This window comes from Ochlerotatus camptorhynchus, unplaced genomic scaffold, assembly GCF_037179485.1.
Source record: "Ochlerotatus camptorhynchus isolate MF236.1 unplaced genomic scaffold, CSIRO-AGI_Acam_v1.1 ptg000503l, whole genome shotgun sequence".
Taxonomy (NCBI): Eukaryota; Metazoa; Arthropoda; class Insecta; order Diptera; family Culicidae; genus Ochlerotatus; species Ochlerotatus camptorhynchus.
Genome location: NW_027040988.1, coordinates 2,601,156 through 2,623,243, shown reverse-complemented (window position 1 = coordinate 2,623,243; position 22,088 = coordinate 2,601,156). Strand labels below are relative to the sequence as shown.

At 41.7% G+C, this 22,088-nt stretch overlaps 1 protein-coding gene across 2 annotated transcripts in view; it reads left to right on the top strand.

Annotated features, from left to right (window-relative positions):
- The window catches only part of LOC135712737 (heterogeneous nuclear ribonucleoprotein L-like), a 649,787-nt gene that overhangs the window by 566,829 nt on the left and 60,870 nt on the right, over window positions 1-22,088 (top strand). For both annotated transcript variants that reach the window (XM_065235779.1, XM_065235780.1), the window contains one exon: window positions 19,542-19,720. In XM_065235779.1, the coding sequence (XP_065091851.1) occupies window positions 19,542-19,720 (179 nt within the window). The remainder of the gene's footprint in view (window positions 1-19,541; window positions 19,721-22,088) is intronic.

Genomic DNA, 22,088 nt, shown 5'->3' with positions numbered 1-22,088 from the left:
GAAGTTTTCATGGATTTAAAATCAGATCAATTATTTTCTCAAGTGTTTATTTTATTCAGGTTTTAAAATCGATTCTCTACAACTCGTCCTTAGATATCATTTCGATGCTCTCAATAGTTTTTTATTACGTTTTTTTTTAAACATATTGCCCATGAAAAGACATTCACCCTTTTAAAATATGACGCTTGAGACAAAATGGTCTAATCATCTATGGAAGATTAATATGCTCTCCTGTCGAAAACACAGAAACCGTTTCATTTGAATCGGAAAGGTTTGCATCAGATTTCATTTTTTTCAGGAAGAATCCGCGTGGAACTCCGCCTGGAAATTCATTAATGTAAACGAAAAAAGATTGTCCAAAATTTGATTAGATAATCCCTTTCATCATTAATGGTGCAGTTTGCCTGATGACATATGCAAGAGTGTCAACAGTGCTAAAATATTATTGAAACACATGTACTTCTTCCATCCCAGTTATTCAATTTACCGTAATCCAATTTTATGAGATCCTGCAGCTTAAAATTACTTCATTTGCAATTAAGACATCTCTCCGGCATCCCTCAAGGAGCCATTTCAAAGCATATGAATTCCAAAGGCACACACTTGCACCCGCTCGCATTCCTGGGACCAGCAGCGGCCGGTGGGAAGAGGTAAGTGAGCTTGGTTTACTTGGGACGACCTCTGGCAGCAGCTTGCAGTTTCTTTCCTCCAATGTTCTGGTACTAGCAGAGGCGGTAGGTTGGATACCACTACAGTCCCTAATCAATTTCTTCAACATGCCAACTGATACAAAGCGAGTGCAAGTGGAAATTGTGCTACAAATAATTCAACACATCCGTGTCCTTGTCACATCTGATGATGGCTGTGCGGATGGAACATTGTAGAACATGTGAGCTTCATTCCAAGACAAGATGGAGGAGCTTTGAAAGAAGAAGATGGAGAGTCACCCAGAATGATATTGAATATTTTATTGGCTTATTTTGCACCGGAATCCTTGGAGCTTCATCATATGGCTGGGAGATAGTGGTAGGTAGTACATGGACCGCATGTAGAGAGAAGTGACACCGAAGCGAGATGGCTATGTGTGTCAAAAGAGAGATAGAGCAAATTCACGAGACAGGAGATAGCAATATAGAACAACAATTAGCTCGGGAAGTGCCCTGGGATGTAACTGCCTGTTGTTTGTGTGAGTTTTGTGAAGTGCATGCTGCAATCCAGTCTCCTGGAACATTTGGGCTAATTGAAAATGGTGATTGCAGAAGCTGTGTTTCGTGATTACCATAAGAGGATTCCCCGGCTTCGAGTCATCTGGCTGAGAGCGACTTATGGAATCGACATTTTCGTCTAATTTTCCACCCAAGTTTAGTTCTTTGTGTCTATCTGCTATAATTAAATTTTCGAGATTTGCAAACAACCAACTTCAACATTTAAATAATAAATTAGTTCAACTCACACATCCCAGATGTTCAGCTAATTGTATGGAAATCCAGAAAGCCTTCGCACATTATTGCGAAACAGCCCTTCAGTAGTGATAGAAGAATACCGAATCAACCGACTAACATTGATTAATGGTGATCACAGTGTCGCCAAAGTTGCCTCGCACCTTCAAGAAAAACCAAAATGAATGCCTTCTACGTTATTTATCGTCTCCTTGACGCGGTCTGACACCAATACAACCAAGAACACAACCGTCCACAAGCTTAAGTTTCCACACCGCCACCCCCGCCATCAGCCAGCAGCAGCACAACCAGAAATGGCTCTGACCCTCCCCCTTCCTGGTTCCGCCACTGCCATTCAGCATAAAACCATTAACAACAAAGTCAACACCAGCTTACTTTTGTCACCTGTATCCCTTTTCTTTGCCTTCGTTCTCTCTCGACTTCTAAGAAATCCGCAACCCTTCTCTGCGAAAGGATTTGAATACATTCCGCCACCGTAAACTCCATAAACCCCGCCCTGCTCACCTCGGACGAAACAAATCCAGAAAATCAAGAAGATTAATTATTCTCGATTATCTTCGTCCATTCAGCTTTAGCTACCTACCTTCTTGCACAGAAAGCAGGAAGCGTTGGGCGATTTGTAGTATGGCCACTGTAGTTGGAAAGTTGGAGCGTAAACCGTGGAATTGGTTACATACATTTTTTAAACGTCATTATCACTTCTAACGGTATAATGAATCGAGAAATCGTGATAGAAAGCAGAACTATTCATCAAGGAAATACGCGTTTAAAAAGTTTCGTGGGAAACTGCTGACTATTTTTAGATTGTTGGATGACCTTCAGCGAAGTGCGTTTCAAACGGTGAACATCAGTGAGAGACCCGAAGAGAAACGATGCCGAAATTAGGGGGATCCCTGCGGACGCCAAATATGTATGACACACCTGCTACCGTGCGTAACATTTTGTCATTTTAATGCCCAGGTCTTGTGCGCAACGGTTTCGGATTACCTTTTGTGCTTAATTAACTTTTCGCTCCTTCCATTCTTAGCTCAGTAAGCGCGTAAGGCATTTTGACTGCCAGCCATTTTTCGCGGCGTTATTCTAATTGCCTCCTTAGAATAATTAAGTTGTTGGGTTGGGGAGATTAGGATAATTAGTACCCAACCGAAAGTGCCGCCTTTGGGCAGCCTGCAGCAGTGGTCATTCCAACCTGATTGACACTGGTCGGCAAGATTCAACAGAAACGAACATCAGAAATCACCAGCGCGCTACCATACATGCCATCTGCAGTGATTTCTTTTCTTATTATGATACAGCCAGATGTGACAAATGCAAAACCCCCCCTAAAAATGGTGCGGTTCGATCAGCTCCCAAAGGCAGCATATTAATTTTCATTTCCTTTCACCCCATGGACGGACGAACGTTTGGTAAGCAGTGTTTGGTGGAGTCACATGGTATTTGGTAACGTTATGAACATGGTTCGAGCCGTTTATGATTGCTAATTGCAGCTTGTTAATTAATCTGAATGGGAGTACTTTACTTGGAAGAATAATTTGTGAATCGAAGCGGTTAGTGCGTTCCGTGTTCTAACGACGAAACGAATTTCATTATTCATATTGCCGATGTGTGAAAACACCGATGGAATTTGTTGGTGGAATGCGGAAAAAATGACTCTTCCCAATCAGTTGCTGATTAAACACCTAAATTACTCCACCTACGGTGAGATATGACCCTTCTTACTAATAGAGATTCCGACAAAGTGCCCATAAGATGTATTATAATAAATAAATTCTCAAGTGATTTGAGGTATCGCATGATGGATGATGACGCTAGTGAAAAACAGGACACTTCCCCAGGGGGTTATCCAGAACATATCAGAATGTGGCCAATGTGGATCTGGGCACTCAACATAACTTCAATTGAACTGGTTTTTGAATTTTCTTGTGATTTGAGGTATCGCATGCTGGATTTTGAGCTTAGTCAGAAACTGGCCACTTCCCCGGGGATACCCGAAACATGTCCGAATGTGGCCAGTGAGGTCCTGAGCAGTCTTGTAAGCGGTCACCGTAGCCGACACATTTTCTGGGATAGACTGCCTTTGCTTCTGACACTTGCAAAACAAGCTATCAAATTACAGTACCAAACTAAATTAAAAACCTGGCGCTGGCATACGTCACTGTCGCCGTAGACCGTCACGAATGTATGTATTTTAGTTTTTCTCACAATAAGAGCTGCTGATGTTGTGCTTGTGTGAATTCTGAAAATAACAAGCAACGATGTCCTAGTAATACAATTTCTGATCGAAAATGGTTTATTGTACACCAAATTGAGGAATTAGAACGAAATCACACATGTCATATGATATTTTTTTTTTTTTTTTTTCTTTGGTTTGTTTTTTCCGTCGATCTTGTTTTCCGTGCTGAGCACCAATGCTACCGACGTGCCAGGAAGGCAGCTCCCACACCTGGACCCTACCTATCGACCCATCAACTCATGAACCGGGGACCAACGGCTTTACTTCCCATCCGAAGGAAGGCGTGATCAGAGATGTTATGCCTCAGAACATCCCGGCGGCGCCGACTGGGATTGAACCCAGGCCTGCTGGGGTGAGAGGCAATCACGCTTACCACTACACCACCGGCGTCGTTGATGTCATATGATAGTTATTTGATAATTTTATTTTTGCTCGAATGTTGTTCTACTGTTTGCGTTGAGTAAGAGAAACGACGGTAGAGCATTAGAGTACGAATACAAACACACTTCAACAGTTTCAACCACTGGTTCTGGGTACTTCAAATGACTTCCATTGAACTAGTTTTTGAATTCTACATTATAGGTTTTATACGTTTCTAGTCAAATTTAGTCTCATGGCCCATACAGTCCGGAACATGTTCCGGCCATATCCCCGGAACCAGTTTTATGGGACCATGACCCTTTTCATTTGGTGGTTATTGCGTCCAATTTGATGCAGTGCACAGTGGTCTAAAAGTGCCAAAACGTGCGTTTTTTCAGTTAATGCGAAAACGGTCCATTTAAGCCATATAGTGTCTTCGGAGAAGTTTGTGCACTTAAAAAGTTCCTTCTTTTAAGCATATCCATGTCATGATAAATCCATCTAGTAGAGAGATGAAAAATTTACTGTTTTTTTGTTTTCCGAGATAGCAAAATTGTGTCTTGAGCAAAGTTTTAGACATGCAAGAAAACGATTATCTGTACACGGTTTACGATAGTTTGGTAATAAGCAGATCAGCAGACACAAACATTTGTGTAGAACATACTTATGTCAAAAAATTACTTCCTGAAAAGTTATTTGAAAAAAAATGATTTTCTGAAGGCTCTTACCAAAAATGACATATATTTGTAAACATAAGCGATAGACGGTTGACATCTTCAGCAAAAATGTTTGTTTTAATATTATCTAAAACTTTGCTCCAGACACCATCAACAAACAAAAAAAGTAAAGTTTTCATCTCCCTGCTATAGCGGCGCCGGTGGTGTACTGGTAAGCGTGATTACCTCTCACCCCAGCAGGCCTGGGTTCAATCTCAGTCAGCGCTGCCGGGATTTCCGATTTCCATTCTCTTCGCATGGAACTTTTGTTAAGTTTTCACTACAAACTGGACGTCGGGCTTAATTCCGTGTATTGGCTGAAACCTTGGATGGATTTAAATGTCTTCTCAAGTATCTTACTGAGAAGCAGCACAGATTGTTTACTTACGATACCAAAACTGAACGTGTGTTCAAGGTTATCATGAAAGGACTGCCCAGTGATGAATCCCTGGATCAGATCAAAGATGAACTGGCAAAATTACTTGGAGTTGTGCCACTCCAAGTAATCAAAATGAAAATGAAATCGCGTCCTGACGATTCACGCAACGGGATTACAAATGGTTTTTATTTAGTTCACTTCAAGTCTAGTTAACTAAACAACCTTAAGGCTTTAAAAAAAGTTAGCCTTATGCTCCATGTCCGAGTGAAGTGGGAAAACTTCAGGAAAACTGGAGGAAATTTCCAAAACCTCACCCAGTGCCGTAAGTGCCAGGGATGAGGTCACGGAACTAAAAATTCCTACATGCCAGCTAAATACATGAATTATGGTGATTCCTCTCACGCAAAGAACGACTGTCCTGTGAAGGAAGATCCTAAGAAATTTAAATGTTTAAATTGTAGTGAAAATCATAAATCCATTTTTTGGGAATGTAAGACTCGCAAAGCGATCCTACAATCTCATTCTAAGCGACAGGTAGGAAACGCTCCACGTTTCCGACCAGGTACAAATTCCTGTGCTGTTAACAACGGTCAGCGAGGAACAAATTCTACATTCGTACCCGTAGGTACAAATATCACCCACAATATTCAGCGAGTAAATGCCTATGCCAATATTCAGCGAGTAAATACCTATGCTGCTATTGCACCGGGTAGAAATCAATATACTAGCCGCCGTAATTGTAACGGGAATTTTGAAAATTTTGACTTGGGAAGCATTACTGCTCCTAAAATGGATTCTTTTTTTTACATAAATCATGAATTGACATGATTACTGATATGCTTAAATCTAACCTCCATGTTTGATGCTATTCAAACTGGAGCAAAATTTGCGAACAATATTGTCATGGCTTTGAAATTCAGTAATGGATTTTAAATCATTAAATATTTTAAATCTCTTCAATCGATCTCTTAAAGATAATGAAGACGAGCTATTTAACTTTTTGAGAGTTCATAACGTGCATATTGCCGTTATAACTGAAACGTTCTTTAAACCTGACAATAAGGTTAAGAAGGACGCAAATTATTTCATTTATAGAAATGATCGCCTATATGGACCCTGTGGTGGCGTTGCCATCATTGTTCATAGACGAATCAAACATAAAATTCTTTCTTCATTTGAAACCAAAGTTTTTGAAACTTTGGGAGTTTCTTTTGAAACAAAATTTAGACAACTTACGTTTATAGCTGCCTATTTGCCATTCCAATGCGTAGGCCAGCAAAAGAATTTTCTCAAGGGTGACCTCCAGAAACTTACCCGTCATAGGTCTAAATTCTTCATTATTGGTGATTTTAATGCAACCAATTCCAATTGTAATATTCTGTTTAATGATTGTTCGGAAAACAGCCCAACATTCCCTCAGCAAGAAATCTCTCAACTATTGATTTGGTCTTAACTGATTTACGTAAACTTTGTAGCCAATTGGTTACCCATGCTGACTTCGGTTCTGATCCTTCCAGTAGGTTTTGAAATATCCCAAGAAATAATTTATAATCCCAACAGCTCTACTTTCTATTACCATAGAGCTGATTGGGAGCAAACCAAAGATGATGTTATTTATGCTCTTGAATCTCTGACTACTTCTATAGTTGAAGCAAGAGCTGCCTCAGTACCAAAATGCGAGGTTAAATTCGATTCAATTATAATAGACGACGATCTTTAGCTCTTGATCCGTCTGACAAATGTCCGTAGAAGGCAATATCAAAGAACACGTGATCCTGCCATGAAAGTTATCTGGCGGAATTTGAAAAACAAATTAAAAAGCGATTCTCTGCCCTGAGGAACAAAACTTTTAAAAATAATGTTTTGAAATTAGACCCGAGTTCCAAACCCTTTTGGAAACACACAAAAATGCTGCTAAGATACTGTAGTAGCTGGAGCATCTATGTTAAAATGAAATGTAATACAGTCACTCGCAGAAAATCAGAGCGCTTGGTTGAAAACCCACCGAGATAAAGCAGTGGGTGTAACTCAGTGGGTAACGCGTTCTTCGGGGGAAACCTGTATATTTTGAATTTGGAACAAAATACTTACTTGATACTTGATGGGCTACGAATCGCCAGGTTGATTCAACGCCGAACGAAGTACTCTTCTCCATTGGACTCGGTCCTGAGCCAATCGCTTCCAGTCGCCATGAACGTTTAGCGACCTGATGTCCTCCTCAACTGCAAATAGCCAACGTGTCCGAGGTCTACCCCGGAGTCGACGACCTCTACCGGGTTCTCTGCTGAATATAATATTTGCTTGTCGTTCTTCCGGCATCCGCACTACATGCCCAGCCCACCGTAGTCTGCCGTGTTTTATAAGCTTCACTATATCCGTACCGTTATACACTTGGTACAACTCGTGATTCATGCGACGCCGCCAGATGCCATTCTCCTGTTTACCGCCGAGTATTGTTCGCAGCACCTTCCGCTCGAAGACACCAAATGCTCTCCGGTAAAATTTTTTTTAACATCCACGATTCGTGGCCGTAGAGGGCTACCGGAAGTATCAGCGTCTTATACAGAGCGAATTTCGTTTTCGTTTGCAGGCTACGGGACTTCAGCTGGCTACGTAATCCGTAAAAGGCCCTGTTTGCAGCTGCAATACGTCTCTTCACCTCGCGGGTAACATCATTATCGCATGTCACTAGTGTTCCAAGATACACAAATTCTTCCACTACCTCAAATTGTTCACCATCTAACAACACTACACTACCAACACCACTATTGCTCCCACGCTGTCTACCGGCTACCATGTACTTCGTTTTGGTAGAACTTATCGTGAGCCCAATCCTCGCCGTCTCCCTCTTAAAAGGCACAAACGCCTCTTCCACTGCTCTACGGTCAATTCCGATGATATCGATGTCGTCCGCAAAGGCAAGGAGCATGTACGATCGTGTGATGATGGTACCGTTCCTCTGCACACCAGCTCTCCTAATCGCTCCTTCAAGAGCAATGTTGAACAGTAAGTTTGAAAGTGCATCACCCTGCTTCAATCCATCTAAGGTCACGAACGAGGTCGAAATCTCATCTGCAACCCTTACACTTGATTTCGATCCATCTAGCGTTGCGCGAATCAGTCTAATTAGTTTCGCCGGAAAACCATGTTCTAGCATAATCTGCCAAAGCTCATTTCTCTTCACTGAATCGTATGCTGCTTTGAAATCAATAAACAGATGGTGAGTCTGCAAGTTGTACTACCGGAATTTATCAAGGATTTGACGCAGGGTAAACATTTGATCCGTCGCTGATCGGCCCTCACGAAAACCAGCCTGGTATTCACCGGCGAAGGACTCCTCAAGCGGTCTCAATCTGTTAAACAGAACGCGTGACAGTATTTTGTACGCCGAATTCAGAAGAGTTATTCCTCGATAATTGGCGCACTCGAGTCTGTGCCCTTTTTTGAATAATGGGCAAATGAGGCCATCCAACCAGCTAGCAGGCAGTTCTTCGTCCTCCCATATCTTCGTTAGAATACGTCGGATTGCTTGATGCAGCTGCTCACTTCCGTGTTTGAAAAGTTCGGCCGGGAGCTCGTCCTTCCCAGCAGCCTTATTGTTTTTCAGCTCACGTATTGCCTTTTTAACCTCGTCTAGCGTTGGAGGCTCCACAGCTTGATCGTCGTCTGCGATGTTTACTCTGTTCCTCGATACTCCCTCACTCTCTCCATTCAACAATGTCTCAAAATGTTCTTTCCACCTGGCAGCCACCATTGTTTTATCTGTCAGCAAATTCCCCTCAAGGTCATTGCACATGGCGGGAGATGGCGCTGTTTTACTCCGGACACCATTGACAGTCGCGTAGAACCTTCGCATATCGTTCTGTTCCATACTTTCTTGCGCCTCAGCAATCACGCGTTCTTCGTATTGCCTTTTCTTTCTGCGGTGGGTTCGTTTCTCAGCTGCCCTTGCTACCTTGTACCGCTCCCTGTTCAGCCGGGTACCAGACACTAACATCCGGCTTCTGGCAACGTTCTTCTCATCCGTCAACCTCTGGCACTCCTCATCAAACCAGCCATTACGTGGTCGTCTTTGAGCTGTACCTATCACTTCTTGTGCTGTTGTGTTCACCGCTCCGTGGATTGTGTTCCACAGATTGTTGAGGTCCTCGTTCACGTTGATTTCGCTAATCCGCTCATCAAGCTTCTGGCGGTACTCTGCAGCAACACCTTCTACTGACAAGCGATGGATATTGAAACGCATCGATCTCCGGTTCGTTGAATTCGTAACGGTCGATAGACGCGCCCGAATTTTGCAGACAACAAGATAATGATCTGAGTCAATGTTAGGCCCCCTAAAAGTCCTTACATCAATGACATCTGAGAAGTGCCGGCCATCCACCAACATGTGATCGATCTGGGTGCAAGTTTCGCCATTTGGGTGTCTCCAGGTGTGCTTTCGGATATTCTTGCGTGCAAAGTAGGTGCTACTGATGGCCATACCTCTAGCAGCGGCGAAGTTTATCAGTTTCAGGCCGTTATCATTGGTTACTGTATGTAGGCTCTCTGTACCAATGATTGGACGAAAGAAATCTTCCCTCCCGACCTGCGCATTTGCATCTCCGATTACAATCTTCACGTCGTGTTTTGGGCACTCATCATAAGTTTTATCGAGACTGTCATAAAACGCGTCCTTCACGTCATCGGATTTATCGTTGGTTGGCGCATAGATGTTGATCAGGCTGTAGTTGAAGAATTTGCCCCGAATCCTTAATACACAGATGCGGTCGCTTACCGGTCTCCACCGCATAACACGCTTCATCTGCTTCCCGATCACTATGAACCCTACTCCATGTTCTGCCCTATCGCCACCGCTGTGATAGATATGATACTTGAAGGAAGTGTTGGCGATGGGATCCACCGCCCGGAATTCACGTTCTTCGGATCTAGGCCACCGTACTTCCTGAATAGCAGCTACGCTCACATTCACTTTTTGCAGTTCACGAGCCAAAAGGCCCGCTCGTCCAGGTTCATTTAAGGTTCTGACATTCCAAGTACCAAGTTTCCATTCATTGTCCTTATTTCGTTGCCGGGTCGGTTGCCGAAAATTCCGTTCGTTGTTTTCTCTTTCTTCGTTTTTCTGAGTAATGTTGGGGGTTTCAGTATGCTACCTTACCGGGGTCGCGATACCTACATCATGTTGGTGGGGCTGCCACCTTAGGTGTAGCTGACGTGATACAGCATTTCTTATTCAGCCGCTCGCTCCGAGACAGACGCTGTTTGAGCCGCACCTCCATGGTGAACAGACGCTCGAGGGTCGCACCTCCTCACTTTGCTATCACCACGATCCGGATCCATGTTTTTATCGTGGTGACATTGCCCAGGCTACGCTACCAGCATCTTTTGCTGGCGGTCTTTGTCATCGGCTGACCCGTGGAAGCGTGAGGTAGGAACTTGTGAGGACCAGAGCTGTTGGAACGACACTCCTTCCAGTTTGTCGACTCACCATTTGGAACAAAATAAAGAGTCTAAAAAAAACGTGTTAGATCATAATTGAGTGTACTAGATGCTCATGGATCAACGGTTGATCTTCATAACCAACCATAGAGGCCCGCATGCTGATTGATTTATGGATTCCGGAATTTAGGGTTGGCTAGTCCAAAAGTCCCACCTCAAATTTGTTTGAAAACCATTAGAGCTAAAACTAACGCATTACAAATGACAACCCAACCAGTGTTAATCAAGACTTTCATCAGTAAACCTTGAAACACATTTCGTATACATATTTGATCAAATAAACAAAACACCTGCCCTTCGATGTTCTTCCTCTGTGGCAACAGTGAAATATGACCCACACAGAGCGATTGGAAGTAAACCGGGCACGTTTGTGGTCGTTGTGACTGTCCTTCTGCTGACCCGCTTCCAGCTGAGGTTTTTAGTAATGGAACATTTGCCAAACCACCGATTTATTCCTGGTAAGATAGCAATAACAAAAGCGCCTTAACAGCAGAAGGAAGCACAGGACACTAAGCATTAATGGCAGCTGTCGGTAGATGGTGGTGGAAGCTGGAACAAGCTCCCCTGGAAAGCTTGTAGTTGTATCCAGCCCACCACTGTAGCGAGGAAAAATCATTTTTAACGGTTCCATTTTCGACCATTTTTGCTGCGCTGCTGCTGCTGCTGCTGGTCACTTCCATATCCTTGGGACATACAATAGCAGCAGGCAGATATAGCACACTGAGTCCATAGTAATAAAGTGGAATTTATTTGCATCATTTGTCCCCACAGCGATGCTTTCACTGATGCCCAACACATACAACTCGTCCGCGCTGTAGTCGCATAGAGTCAGTAGTCTGTGCTGCATGGTGGTGGGTGCTTGTGAGAAAACCACAGGCGGCCATCTGTGGGCTATCAGCGCGATGAAAAAGCACCGAGCACAAAGGATAACGATTTGCAAATCTTTGCTCCTGCTGCACTACCAGCGTGCCAGGCTGGTTTCCATTTTATCCACTTGCCCCGCAGGACGAAAGCGACATATGACACGGAAAACAGAAACGAAATGCATATAGATTTTCCGGCTAATGACGTCATTTTCGTAAACTAAACAATATTATTAAGTTAGATGCTCAGCTACTCCATGTGACCAAAGCGATGATAAATGCAATTCTATCCACATGCACCTTGTGTTGTAGTTTTATAGCGTAGAACGAAGAGCAGGTTCAAGCATGTCTTCTTATCGCTATTCCCCCGGAGAAGTGCACACACCTGTGTGCTAGTTCAAGAAAAATGTCCCGTCATTCTTTCAGGCATCTTGAAGCAGTTTACGCTCTTGCAGGAAGCCAAAGAAAACGACCATTCTTGAGTCGTCTCATCGTCGTCGTCGTCGCCCTTGTCCTCAACGAGCTGAGCGTTTAAACTTCATCATAAGCGCATTATGCACCAGAGCGTTTCCCGCTTTTCAGCTCGCTTCTGTCTGAGGGTTTATGTTTTCTTTTCTGTTGCGATAGAGCTAGAGCGCGAACAACTAACCGGAAACCGGAACCGAAAGGATGTGCATCCTCATTCCACGATAAATGACGAAAAAACGACGAGCTGGAAAATTGTTTGTAAAGTGTTATGCTACAGCTGATAGTGCTTCGCCCGTATCTGTTGAATCTGTCCGGTTTCCACAATGCGAGATGCTGTTCTAAATTTCATGCCATTATTATTGGCCAATTAACTGGGGATGGTGTTCTTGCAAAAAACGACCCTTTGTTTAAGGTTTCAGCAGGTCGTGGAAATATGCGAGAAGAACGTCGAGAAAATTTGGTACATTGGGAATTGCAAGTCTTGATTATATTTCTTTGGTTAAACAAAAAAAAAACAATTCTGCTTAATGCTGGTTGGTGTGTGCTTTAAATACAGTTGCGTGTGATTTTTGGTAGATTTTACGCCATTGAACAAAAGTTGTTAAACATACGCTAGTATCCTCTAAATCTAAATTGGATACAAACACTTGCATCGAAGCAAACCCAAAATAATGCTAAGGCTTTCATGCCACGTTCAATTATTGTTTCAAAATCGGAGATGTTTTGTTTTTATTATCGGACAGGTTTAGGCTAAAGGTTCTCCGAATGCTACGAAATTTTGCACCCAGGTATAATTTATGATCATATGAACGAAACAAAAATTCAAAACATATGGGGTGGCCAATTTTCCGGGAAAACTTTAGTTGAAATTTTCGGATTTACCGTACTTTGAAAATTCATAACTCAAGAACCAAGCATTGTAGAACAAAGTTTGATAGTTAAATATAAAATATAATCTTAAAAATGCTTCACGCAAAAATTGTCACGATGGAGGAAAATCACAAAGAATAGAAAAAAAAACAATTTTCTGAGTAATGACAATGTTTTCAACTAGGTAGGGGAATTTACGTATTCTCGTCAATCTAAGCAGCTTCCGCACTTCTATTAGCATTTTCTCAGTGTCACGCACACATATGACGTGTCTGTTTGTTTACATTCATCTACTGCTAGCTATTCTATCCATTCCAATCAACAAAACTATTCAAAACGGTTTGAAAACGTTTTTAAGGCGCTCCAAACTTCTCAGGTGGGTGTGACTATTGTCGGCAGCTTCTTTTACTTCGGCAACCTTTCCGTTTAAACTGCGTGTTAACCAGCTGTTCTATTATCGGCAACTCGAAATCAGCCGTATTTTGATGTGCTTATGTTTCTTTTGAAGAAACACCTAGCATAACAGGTTTGCTCAGTCGTAAAAATGTATTAGGATTGAAGCTGAAAGACTCAGGAATCGTTTAAATACATTCAGCGAAGTGTTTTAGTGAGAAAATACATCGAAATTAACGTTTAAATTGTGGTTGCCGAAAACAGTCGATGGCTGCCGAAGCCATCATTTACCCTATTTTATTCACATTTGAAAAAAAATCACAGTTAAAAATTGTAAAATGGTGTTAAAAGTTTTTGAGTTATGAACAGACAACTAAGTTCCCAGGAAATTTTATTTTAAGTTTTCCGATGTTCCCGAACTTCAAATATTTTAAAAATCCATATCTCATGAACCATGTGTCGTAGAAATAATTTTTTTCAGTAAAACCGTAATCGTAAATTTTTTCAACAATCCATAAAATATATAATCTGAAAAATTTTACGGTTCGAAAAAAGCAGGTAAAACCATTTTCTGAGAAGCGCAAATTTTTCTAAAATAAATTCTTTTGCTTAGAAGTTTCTTATCTTACCATTTTTGGGTTATGGATTTTTAAAGTAGGTAAGGTAGGTAAGTTGAAATAAAATTTTCCTACAGTTAATTTTTGATTCATAACTCAAAAGCGGCATGAGAAACAACTTTGAATGTTTCATCAGTAAAAGATTTTTTTTTATATTATCATTACATAACAGTTGGAACAGTTTTCATCATTCAGAAAAAAAGTTTTGTCTGCTTTTCTTTGTGATTTTCCTCTATCGTGAACATTTTCTTGGGAAACATTTTTCAGATTCAGGTCAAATGGACCGGCTCGATGGGTTTCCAGCTTTCCGCCAGGAAGAGCATCCGTCTCAGCACCGAGTCAATAGTACCCCAATAACGATCCACGACAAAGCCATTCCAAACAGGAAAACAGTTCGCGTCCTCGGCGTACTGATCGACCGAACGCTCTCCTTCGACCAGCATTTCCAACAGGTCAAGAAGGACTGTCGCAGTAGACTCAACCTCGTTAAACCGATCTCTCGGCCTCACCGATCCAACAACCGCGATGTTCGGTCCCGGGTGGCGCGAGCCATCATCGACAGTAGGTTGCTTTACGGGACGAAAATTACTTGCATCGCTTCCGAGAAACTGGTTAGAACCCTAGCATCAGTCTACAAAGCCACATCCGCATCATATCTGGTCTCCTGCCATCCACTCCAGCAGACGCCGCATGCATCCAAGCGGGTCTTCTTCCTTTCCGGTTCTGCTTAAACGCGAATATTGCCACAAAAGCCGCCGCCTTTTCCGCCAAGACCTCCGGAAACAATAGGATCTTTCTTCTCCAGAGTCCTCCGCACGGCCGCCGACATCGACCTCCCCCCAGTGGCCAAAGTCCGTTGGCATGGAGAGAAAAATTGGCACTCTTCACGAATCCAATTGGACAATCGGATCAAGAACCGCTTAAAAGCAGGGGATGCATCCATGATTTTGCGCAGATCGGTCGCCGAGTTACTTGGGTCCAAGTATGCCGACCACGTACATCGGTACACTGACGGCTCCCGATCGATAAACGGAGTAGGTATCGGGATTTTTGGAGACGGTATTGCTGAAAGCAGCAGTCTTCCTCTACAATGCTCGGTCTTCTCGGCCGAGGCTGCAGCGATCTTCCGTGCCGCTACGACGCCGCCAACAAACCGATACTTATATAAACCGACTCACACAGCGTCGTTCAAGCGATCACCTCGGAAGCACCAAAACACCCATGGATCCAGGCGATTATCAAGTACGCCCCACCGAACACCGTGTACACATGGATTCCCGGACACTGCAGAGTGGCAGGTAACGAGTCTGCTGATCACCTTGCCGGAGCCGGGACATCGGGTCCCAGACTCACCAACAAGGTACCCCTACAGGACGTCAGACGGTGGATCATGCGGACCATTCGAGCGGCATGGGAAGCCGAGTGGTTCCGCAACAGAACTGCCTTGATCCGCAAAGTCAAAGGGTCAACTGAACCTTAGAGCGAACTGGACAACCTGAGGGATCAACGCGTGATTTCGTGGCTTCGAACCGGGCACACCAAACTCTACTATAACTAAGGTGGCCTGCCGTTCCGCAGAAGCTGCATCATCTGTGGGGTACCCTACACCGTCGAACACATCCTGTGCAACTGCCCGGAGTTCCAAAATCTTCGGGAGTCACTCTGCCTAACTTCCAGCATCAGCGATCTGCTCGGGAATGATACTTCGGCCTCGGCAGCACTACTAACCTTCTTAAAAGAAGCCAAAATCTACCACTTGGTATAGCAGGAATTTCTTTCGGCCGTCGGGACATCTCAGCTGGATGGATTTCCCCTATTGGACCCATGCCAGCTGAGCTCTGTTTTGTTTGAATTAATCGTTTGTAGCTTGTTTTCTGTTGTTCCTCTGTTTCATTATTTTATATATTGTTATTTTTCCATATAAGTTGAAGAGCCAGCCACCAAAGCTATTTACAAAATGTTAATATACCATACATTTAGGGGTTACTCACTCTGAGCTCTCTCCTTTCTCCGAAGGTGAACTAGCCATAAGCTAAAAATCTCCTTAATAAAGAACTAAAAAAAAATATCAGATTATATTTTATATGGCATTCAATCAAAGTGGTTTGTTACTTCATACGTTAAGTCTGGAGTGATTTGAGATTTGGGCATAAGAAATTATACCAAATGATTAAGGAATCATTCATCTGCACTCCTCTACCTAACTCATACTTTGATGTATGAGGGGATTTGAGGTATTTCCTGTGGATTTGAGGGATTATTATTTCATTATAAAATATCTACAATGATTGATTTATGAGTAATGAATTTTAAAAGAAAAATCCAAAAACTTCAACTAAGGTTTTCCTGGAAAATTACCCACCCCAATTTTTTGAATTTTTGTTTTGTCATATGATCATAATCTCTACCTGTGAGCGAAATTTCATAGCATTCTGAGAATCTTCGGCCCATCTTCTGATAATGAAAAAATCCCCAATTCCTAACTTTGTGAAGAACTCTTAGGAACCCTTCAGAAAACTAATAAAATTAACTCTACATTAACTATTTTTATTTTCGTGGATTTCGAGGATTTGTTTAAAATTCTCTATAATATTCTTAACAATTTCCTTGAAATATTTCGCAGAAATCTCTCGGTAGGCCATTTAAAACTTAGGAAAGTATTCTCCCTAAGTTGTATAGAATTTCACCTTAGAATTCCATTTAAATTTCCCTTAAAATGCTTTTTAAATGTTCTCCAGATGAAACTCTCTTTAGAATATCGTTGAAAATTTCATAAGATTTTTCTTGTTCCTTTGGAAATATGCTCGAAATTTTCCTCTTTGAAACTCTTTCAGAAACTTAGCACCGTACTCAGCTGCTGGGGAAGGTAGTATTTTTCACCAGAAAAATCCAGAAGGGTGGAAAAGTTGTTTGAATTTTTTGCGGCTGAAAGTCTCTTTAATAAAGAAATCTAATCTAATCTGCTTGGATTTTACAAAATAGAATTTTTTTTTTCTTAACCGCGAAATCGAAAATAAATTCCGGCAACCATGACGATTTTCTGTTTGTAAATCGTGTGATCGATAATGACGATAATATAGGCATGAATCTTTTCTAACTCACATGAGGTTAGCAACTATTATCCAGTGAGTTTATGCAGCCCTCACCTTGCGTGACTACAGAGTATCGCATTTCCCATATTTTTTTCTAAGGAAGCTTTCAGGAAAGTTCTGCGACTTTCAAGGAAATTCTGCAAACTATAGAGAAGTTTAGTGAACTTCAAGGAAATGCAGTGAACCGTTAAAAATGTCTGCGAACTTCAGCGCAGTTTTGTGAACTTCGGTGAAGATTTTCGAACTTTAAGACATAAAAGGCTAGGACAAGAGCTAGTGCTAATATCCCAACCGTCAAAGGAAAATGGAGTATCACTGAACCTCTCTAGCTCATATGCTTCCATCAACCAACCAATCAAATGGTCGCTAGACGCACATCTCTTCAGAATAAACCTCGTTGACAGCAATATATGTAGGTGCACAACTTGTTATGACGACATCGATCACGCAGTTTGGAATTGCCCGAGTAATGAAGCCTCCAGAGCACGACGGTTGGATATCCTAGTGGCCCGAGGTAGACAACCCTTCCGTGAATTAAGAGATGTATTGAGAACCTGTGATCTTCCCTACATGCAGGCGGTCTACGAATTCCTTTGTTTGTCTGATGTTAGAGTTTAATGTGACCATCTCCTCCTTTCCAAACAATTTCCAGACATTGTGTCCAAGTCTTATTATCCTCCTATTTCTGTGCTACTTGCCCCTGCCCAGCCAGGATTTGGTCAACCGTCTGAGCGTAGTATCTGAAGGAGGCTTCAGAAACCAGTTTCCTACCTAGCTCCTTTCAATCGAAATTGTTACCCATTAACCTCGAGCCCCCCACGAGTAATTGGTACCTACCTAATACTATCCTAGAACTACAGCTGTTTAAAATGTAAATTCAAACATTACTGATTTTTGGCTCCGCAAAGTGTCACACACGACTGAGCTTAGTAAATAAACAAATTAGTTAAAAAAAAACCAATCATAGGGGAAATGTCGGCTTCGGCAATACCTTAACCTATTATCGTCAGGGGTTAAACAAAGTCCTAGAGCACTCAAATTTAGCCAATAGATGATCTGAATGTATCCACATGCCAAAATTGGGCTCTCAAGGCCGTTGTTTACCCCCTGACGATAATAGGTTAAGGTATTGCCGAAACCGACATTTCCCCTATATGTAATTATCAAAAACGGAACGTACGGTAGTACAAGATGTCCACGGTTCATCCATTTATTGGATTCTGCAGCATCGTGTTCAAATCTTCGATTTAAACACGCCCGACGTTTTCTGAGTCATCTTGCCCGTTAAATGCTGCATAGTACGCCTGGCCGTTTTGGTATGTGTGACGCATCTTCGATGTGAAACATATATCAAACAAGACTATCATTTTCCAAGATGCTTTAAAGAACTGGCTGTGTTGGTGATAGATTAAATTAGATTTGATTAGATTAGTATTGCAAATTTCAAGAAAAATCTGCGATCTTCAGGAACATTTCGCAAACATCCGTAAAGTTCTACGAGCTATAGGAACACTCAACGAACTTTAATGAAGTTCTGCGAACTTCAAATAGGTTCTGATAATTTTATGGAACTGCTTCAAACTTTGGAGACTTTCCGCATTTTTTTTCGGCAAGTTCTTTGAACTTGAGCTAAATTCTAAACTTCAGCAAAGTGATGCAAACCTTAGGGGCGTTCTGGGAACTTCAGAATATTTTCCATAAAATAAAAGAAAAACATTTCCAGCTTGAAAGTGAATTGCAGCGATTTCCCGTTGGATTCATTTTTTCAACCCTTTCGTTACGGACCCGCACAATTTTATTAGTGATGAAGTTAATGCGTATCCGTGTTACCAAATGGCTAACAGCACAATTCTTTGTCAATGCAGTTCACATCCACCGTTAAGATTCTAAAATTCTGATTCGATGCATTGATTTAACGATGATGCTATTGACGACGACCATCAACACAATCATATCGAGCATTACCCATTTCAAGCCAAAAGACGGAGCTGATAAGTGTCGATAAGAGACTATACAATTAAAATCCCTCATCTTGCCGTGCTGTGCTTCGGTGTACGAGCCCGTACAACCCAATTCCTTCTAAAGTTCTACCGCGACCGACAGCCAGCGTGAACATATGCAGACACACGTAAACCCGTTTACCAGCAGCACCAGGCATTAGGCACTTGTTGTTTCGCCGTCATCGCGATGATGAAAAGTGCACTCGAAAACTCCTCTTACGATCTCTTCCGGAAAATGGCTTCCCGTTTTTGTGTCTGTCGTCCCTTGTCAGCACGCAAATGTAGGTATGCACGGTGGCTGGGGCGAACCTCTTGCCAGCGGACTAGAGAGACAATAAACGACAGTCGTCTCGTGAAATACGTGTGATAAGCGCTGCTTTGCACCGTCTCACAAGTGCAGATTAACCCTTTTAATGGGCTACGAGACTGTTTTGATCGACTATAACCGACGACGATGGGGTTGCCGACATACATACGTACCAACGTCTTAAAGCGATAAAGTTTTTGCAACAATTTCCCGCCGCTATCTATAAAATCCAACGACTCTTCAATAACACTCAACTGAACTTTTGTTTTTCGTTTTTCCTTTTGCAGAACCAGCCCTTCTGGGAGCCGGCGGAGGAAACGGATTTGCACCGAACTTTTCACCGCCCGAATTTCATCCGTCGGAAAACTGGAAACCCACACCGGCCGGAACACACGTCGGACTGATGAAGGACCCACCGCTGACCCGAAACGGACCAGCCAACTTCATTCAACCGGCACAGCAACAGGTCAGTAGTAGTATCAGCTGTATTCTATATTCGAGCTGTTTTCGAGTTTGTGTGAGAGAGGGGGAATTCCCTTAAGCGAATCGAAATCATTCACCATTTAATCAGAACGGAAATTACTGCGGGATTACAATACTTCCTTGCGGCTGCTGTAGTTCATTCTCATGTGGCACAGATACGGAAAGTGGAACGACTCGTAATTGCGGTGCGCAGTTCTACGGGAAGTATAATCGAAACATAAATTAAACGGAAGATTTACAATGTGTTTTTATTTTCTTGCTCTTATGGGCGATTGAATTGGTTTGCCCACAGTAGGTACCGTAATCCGGGGGCAAATTGATCACCGGAGCTGAAAAAGGTGATTATGGATTGCGTTTTTTTGTTGGCGCGTAAAAAAATTACGGTTTTGAATGCGAGTTTCTCATTACAAAAATGTAGATTTTATCGCATAAATTTAAATTTTATTTAACTGACGTTTAATAGCATTCAATATAAACATTCAAACAAACGGGCGTCACAGGGTTGCAACCATTGTTGTCATCATAAATTCGAAAGTGGCATTTTCAATTAAACTAAGTGTCAATGAATCTGAATTATTTCATAAATAATGGAAAAAAGGTTTTCAATACTGAGAGATCAGTAGTTTTCTGTTAAATTTACAGTGATTTTTATATAAATTGCCTACATTTAGGCGCAACCATGCTTAAGACATTTTTTTTGTAATTTCTGCTGACATACGGTTCATCTGATTTGTATTCATGGAACCCAAATTTAAGAAGAACTTTTACTAAAAATTTCCTTGAAAGTAATTTGAGTGGTTGATCAATTTCACCCCATATTGGTATATTCAAATTTGCCATTTCAATTTTTTTTAAATAAAATAAAATTACTCAATATGATAAGTAATCATGCAGAACGATAGCGACCTAATTGCTACTGATGGTATTACCATTAGTTTGTAAATTTCGTTTAATGTAGACATTTATTTGTATGTTTATATTAATACGTGATCAAGCTGCCCCTGGTTCACGGTACCAGTTGTAGTAGAACGAAACCGAACAAATGAGTTTCTTGTATATCCTCCGCTTTTTCCGCATTTGCTCGGATGCTTGGATGTAATGAGATGAAATTCCTTAGCGTATCAACATTGATGGCACGGCGGGCGTAGCGGATCTTGAGATGATGGAGACGCTTGGTATGTTACTTTCTTTTTGTTTCGTTTTTTATTTCTCCATTTGTGACAGTAGCGCGTGATGACTTGCTCGTTCGCTCGTTCGCCGGTTGCTGCGTTGCATGAGAATGCCACCATGGTGAACGATGTGCTACGCTACCATCCAATCAGCATCAGTAAACACCAAACGGCAGAACAGTAGAATGTAGCTCCACGTGAAGGTATGCGCCAAAATGTATACTTTGTGCCAGGTATACCGGTAATTTCATGAGAATAGTTCATGGTGTGATACTAGCTGTGAGGAGTTCTATTTACGATGCGATCAATGTGGTTGGAATTGACTGGCATCAGTGGTTTTAATTTACAATTAATACACTGAAAACGAATCTTACTCAGAGAGATAACTCATGCGTTGAGTGATCTACGTTTTTAGAAATTTCTCCATACGAATGAGTAAAAGTGACTCACAACCCGGGGAGAAGGGAATAGCAAAACCAGAGCAAAATAATATCAAATTTCATTATCAATATCTTACTGTGTTATTGGTAACCTGTGGGCTATAACAAGTAAAAAGCTTGTTCTGCCATTAAAGCACAATTTGCTTTTGTTATGATTGTTGAAAATCGTTTCAATGGGAATTTTCCGGTATCATAAATCTTTAGGTTTTCGGAAAATATAATTTTCCTGTTTTCCAATTTATGAAATTACTAAAGGGTTATTGAGGGAGAAGGCTGGTAATGTACTGAAATTTATTCAGACAACATTATTGGGACAAAACAGAAGAAAAAAAATAAAATAAAGGGTTGTGTCCTAGACACAACCGCAGTATGACGTAGAACCACGCAAAATTGATGTTTGTCATGCATTTTTGACTATTATACTTATTATTATGAATGGGGCGGGGCAGAAAGTCTCTTTTGTGCAGAATATGTAAAAAAGGATGGACTTTGGATGTTAATCTAATTGCATATATAGAGATACTAGATATGTTTTACAGTCAGTTGTTGGTAATTCATCGAATGTATGTCTCCTCTTAAGCAATTTTTGTTGAAAATTTTGGCTCTGCGTTAGACCTGTTCATTTTAAACGAAATGTTCGGAATGTAACGGGTCAACCGTGATTACTGTTCGTCATGTTAATTTGAACTTTTGTGCAAGTTTTCAGCAAAATCGGTGTTGATTTAGAGGTGCTTCTAGTTAA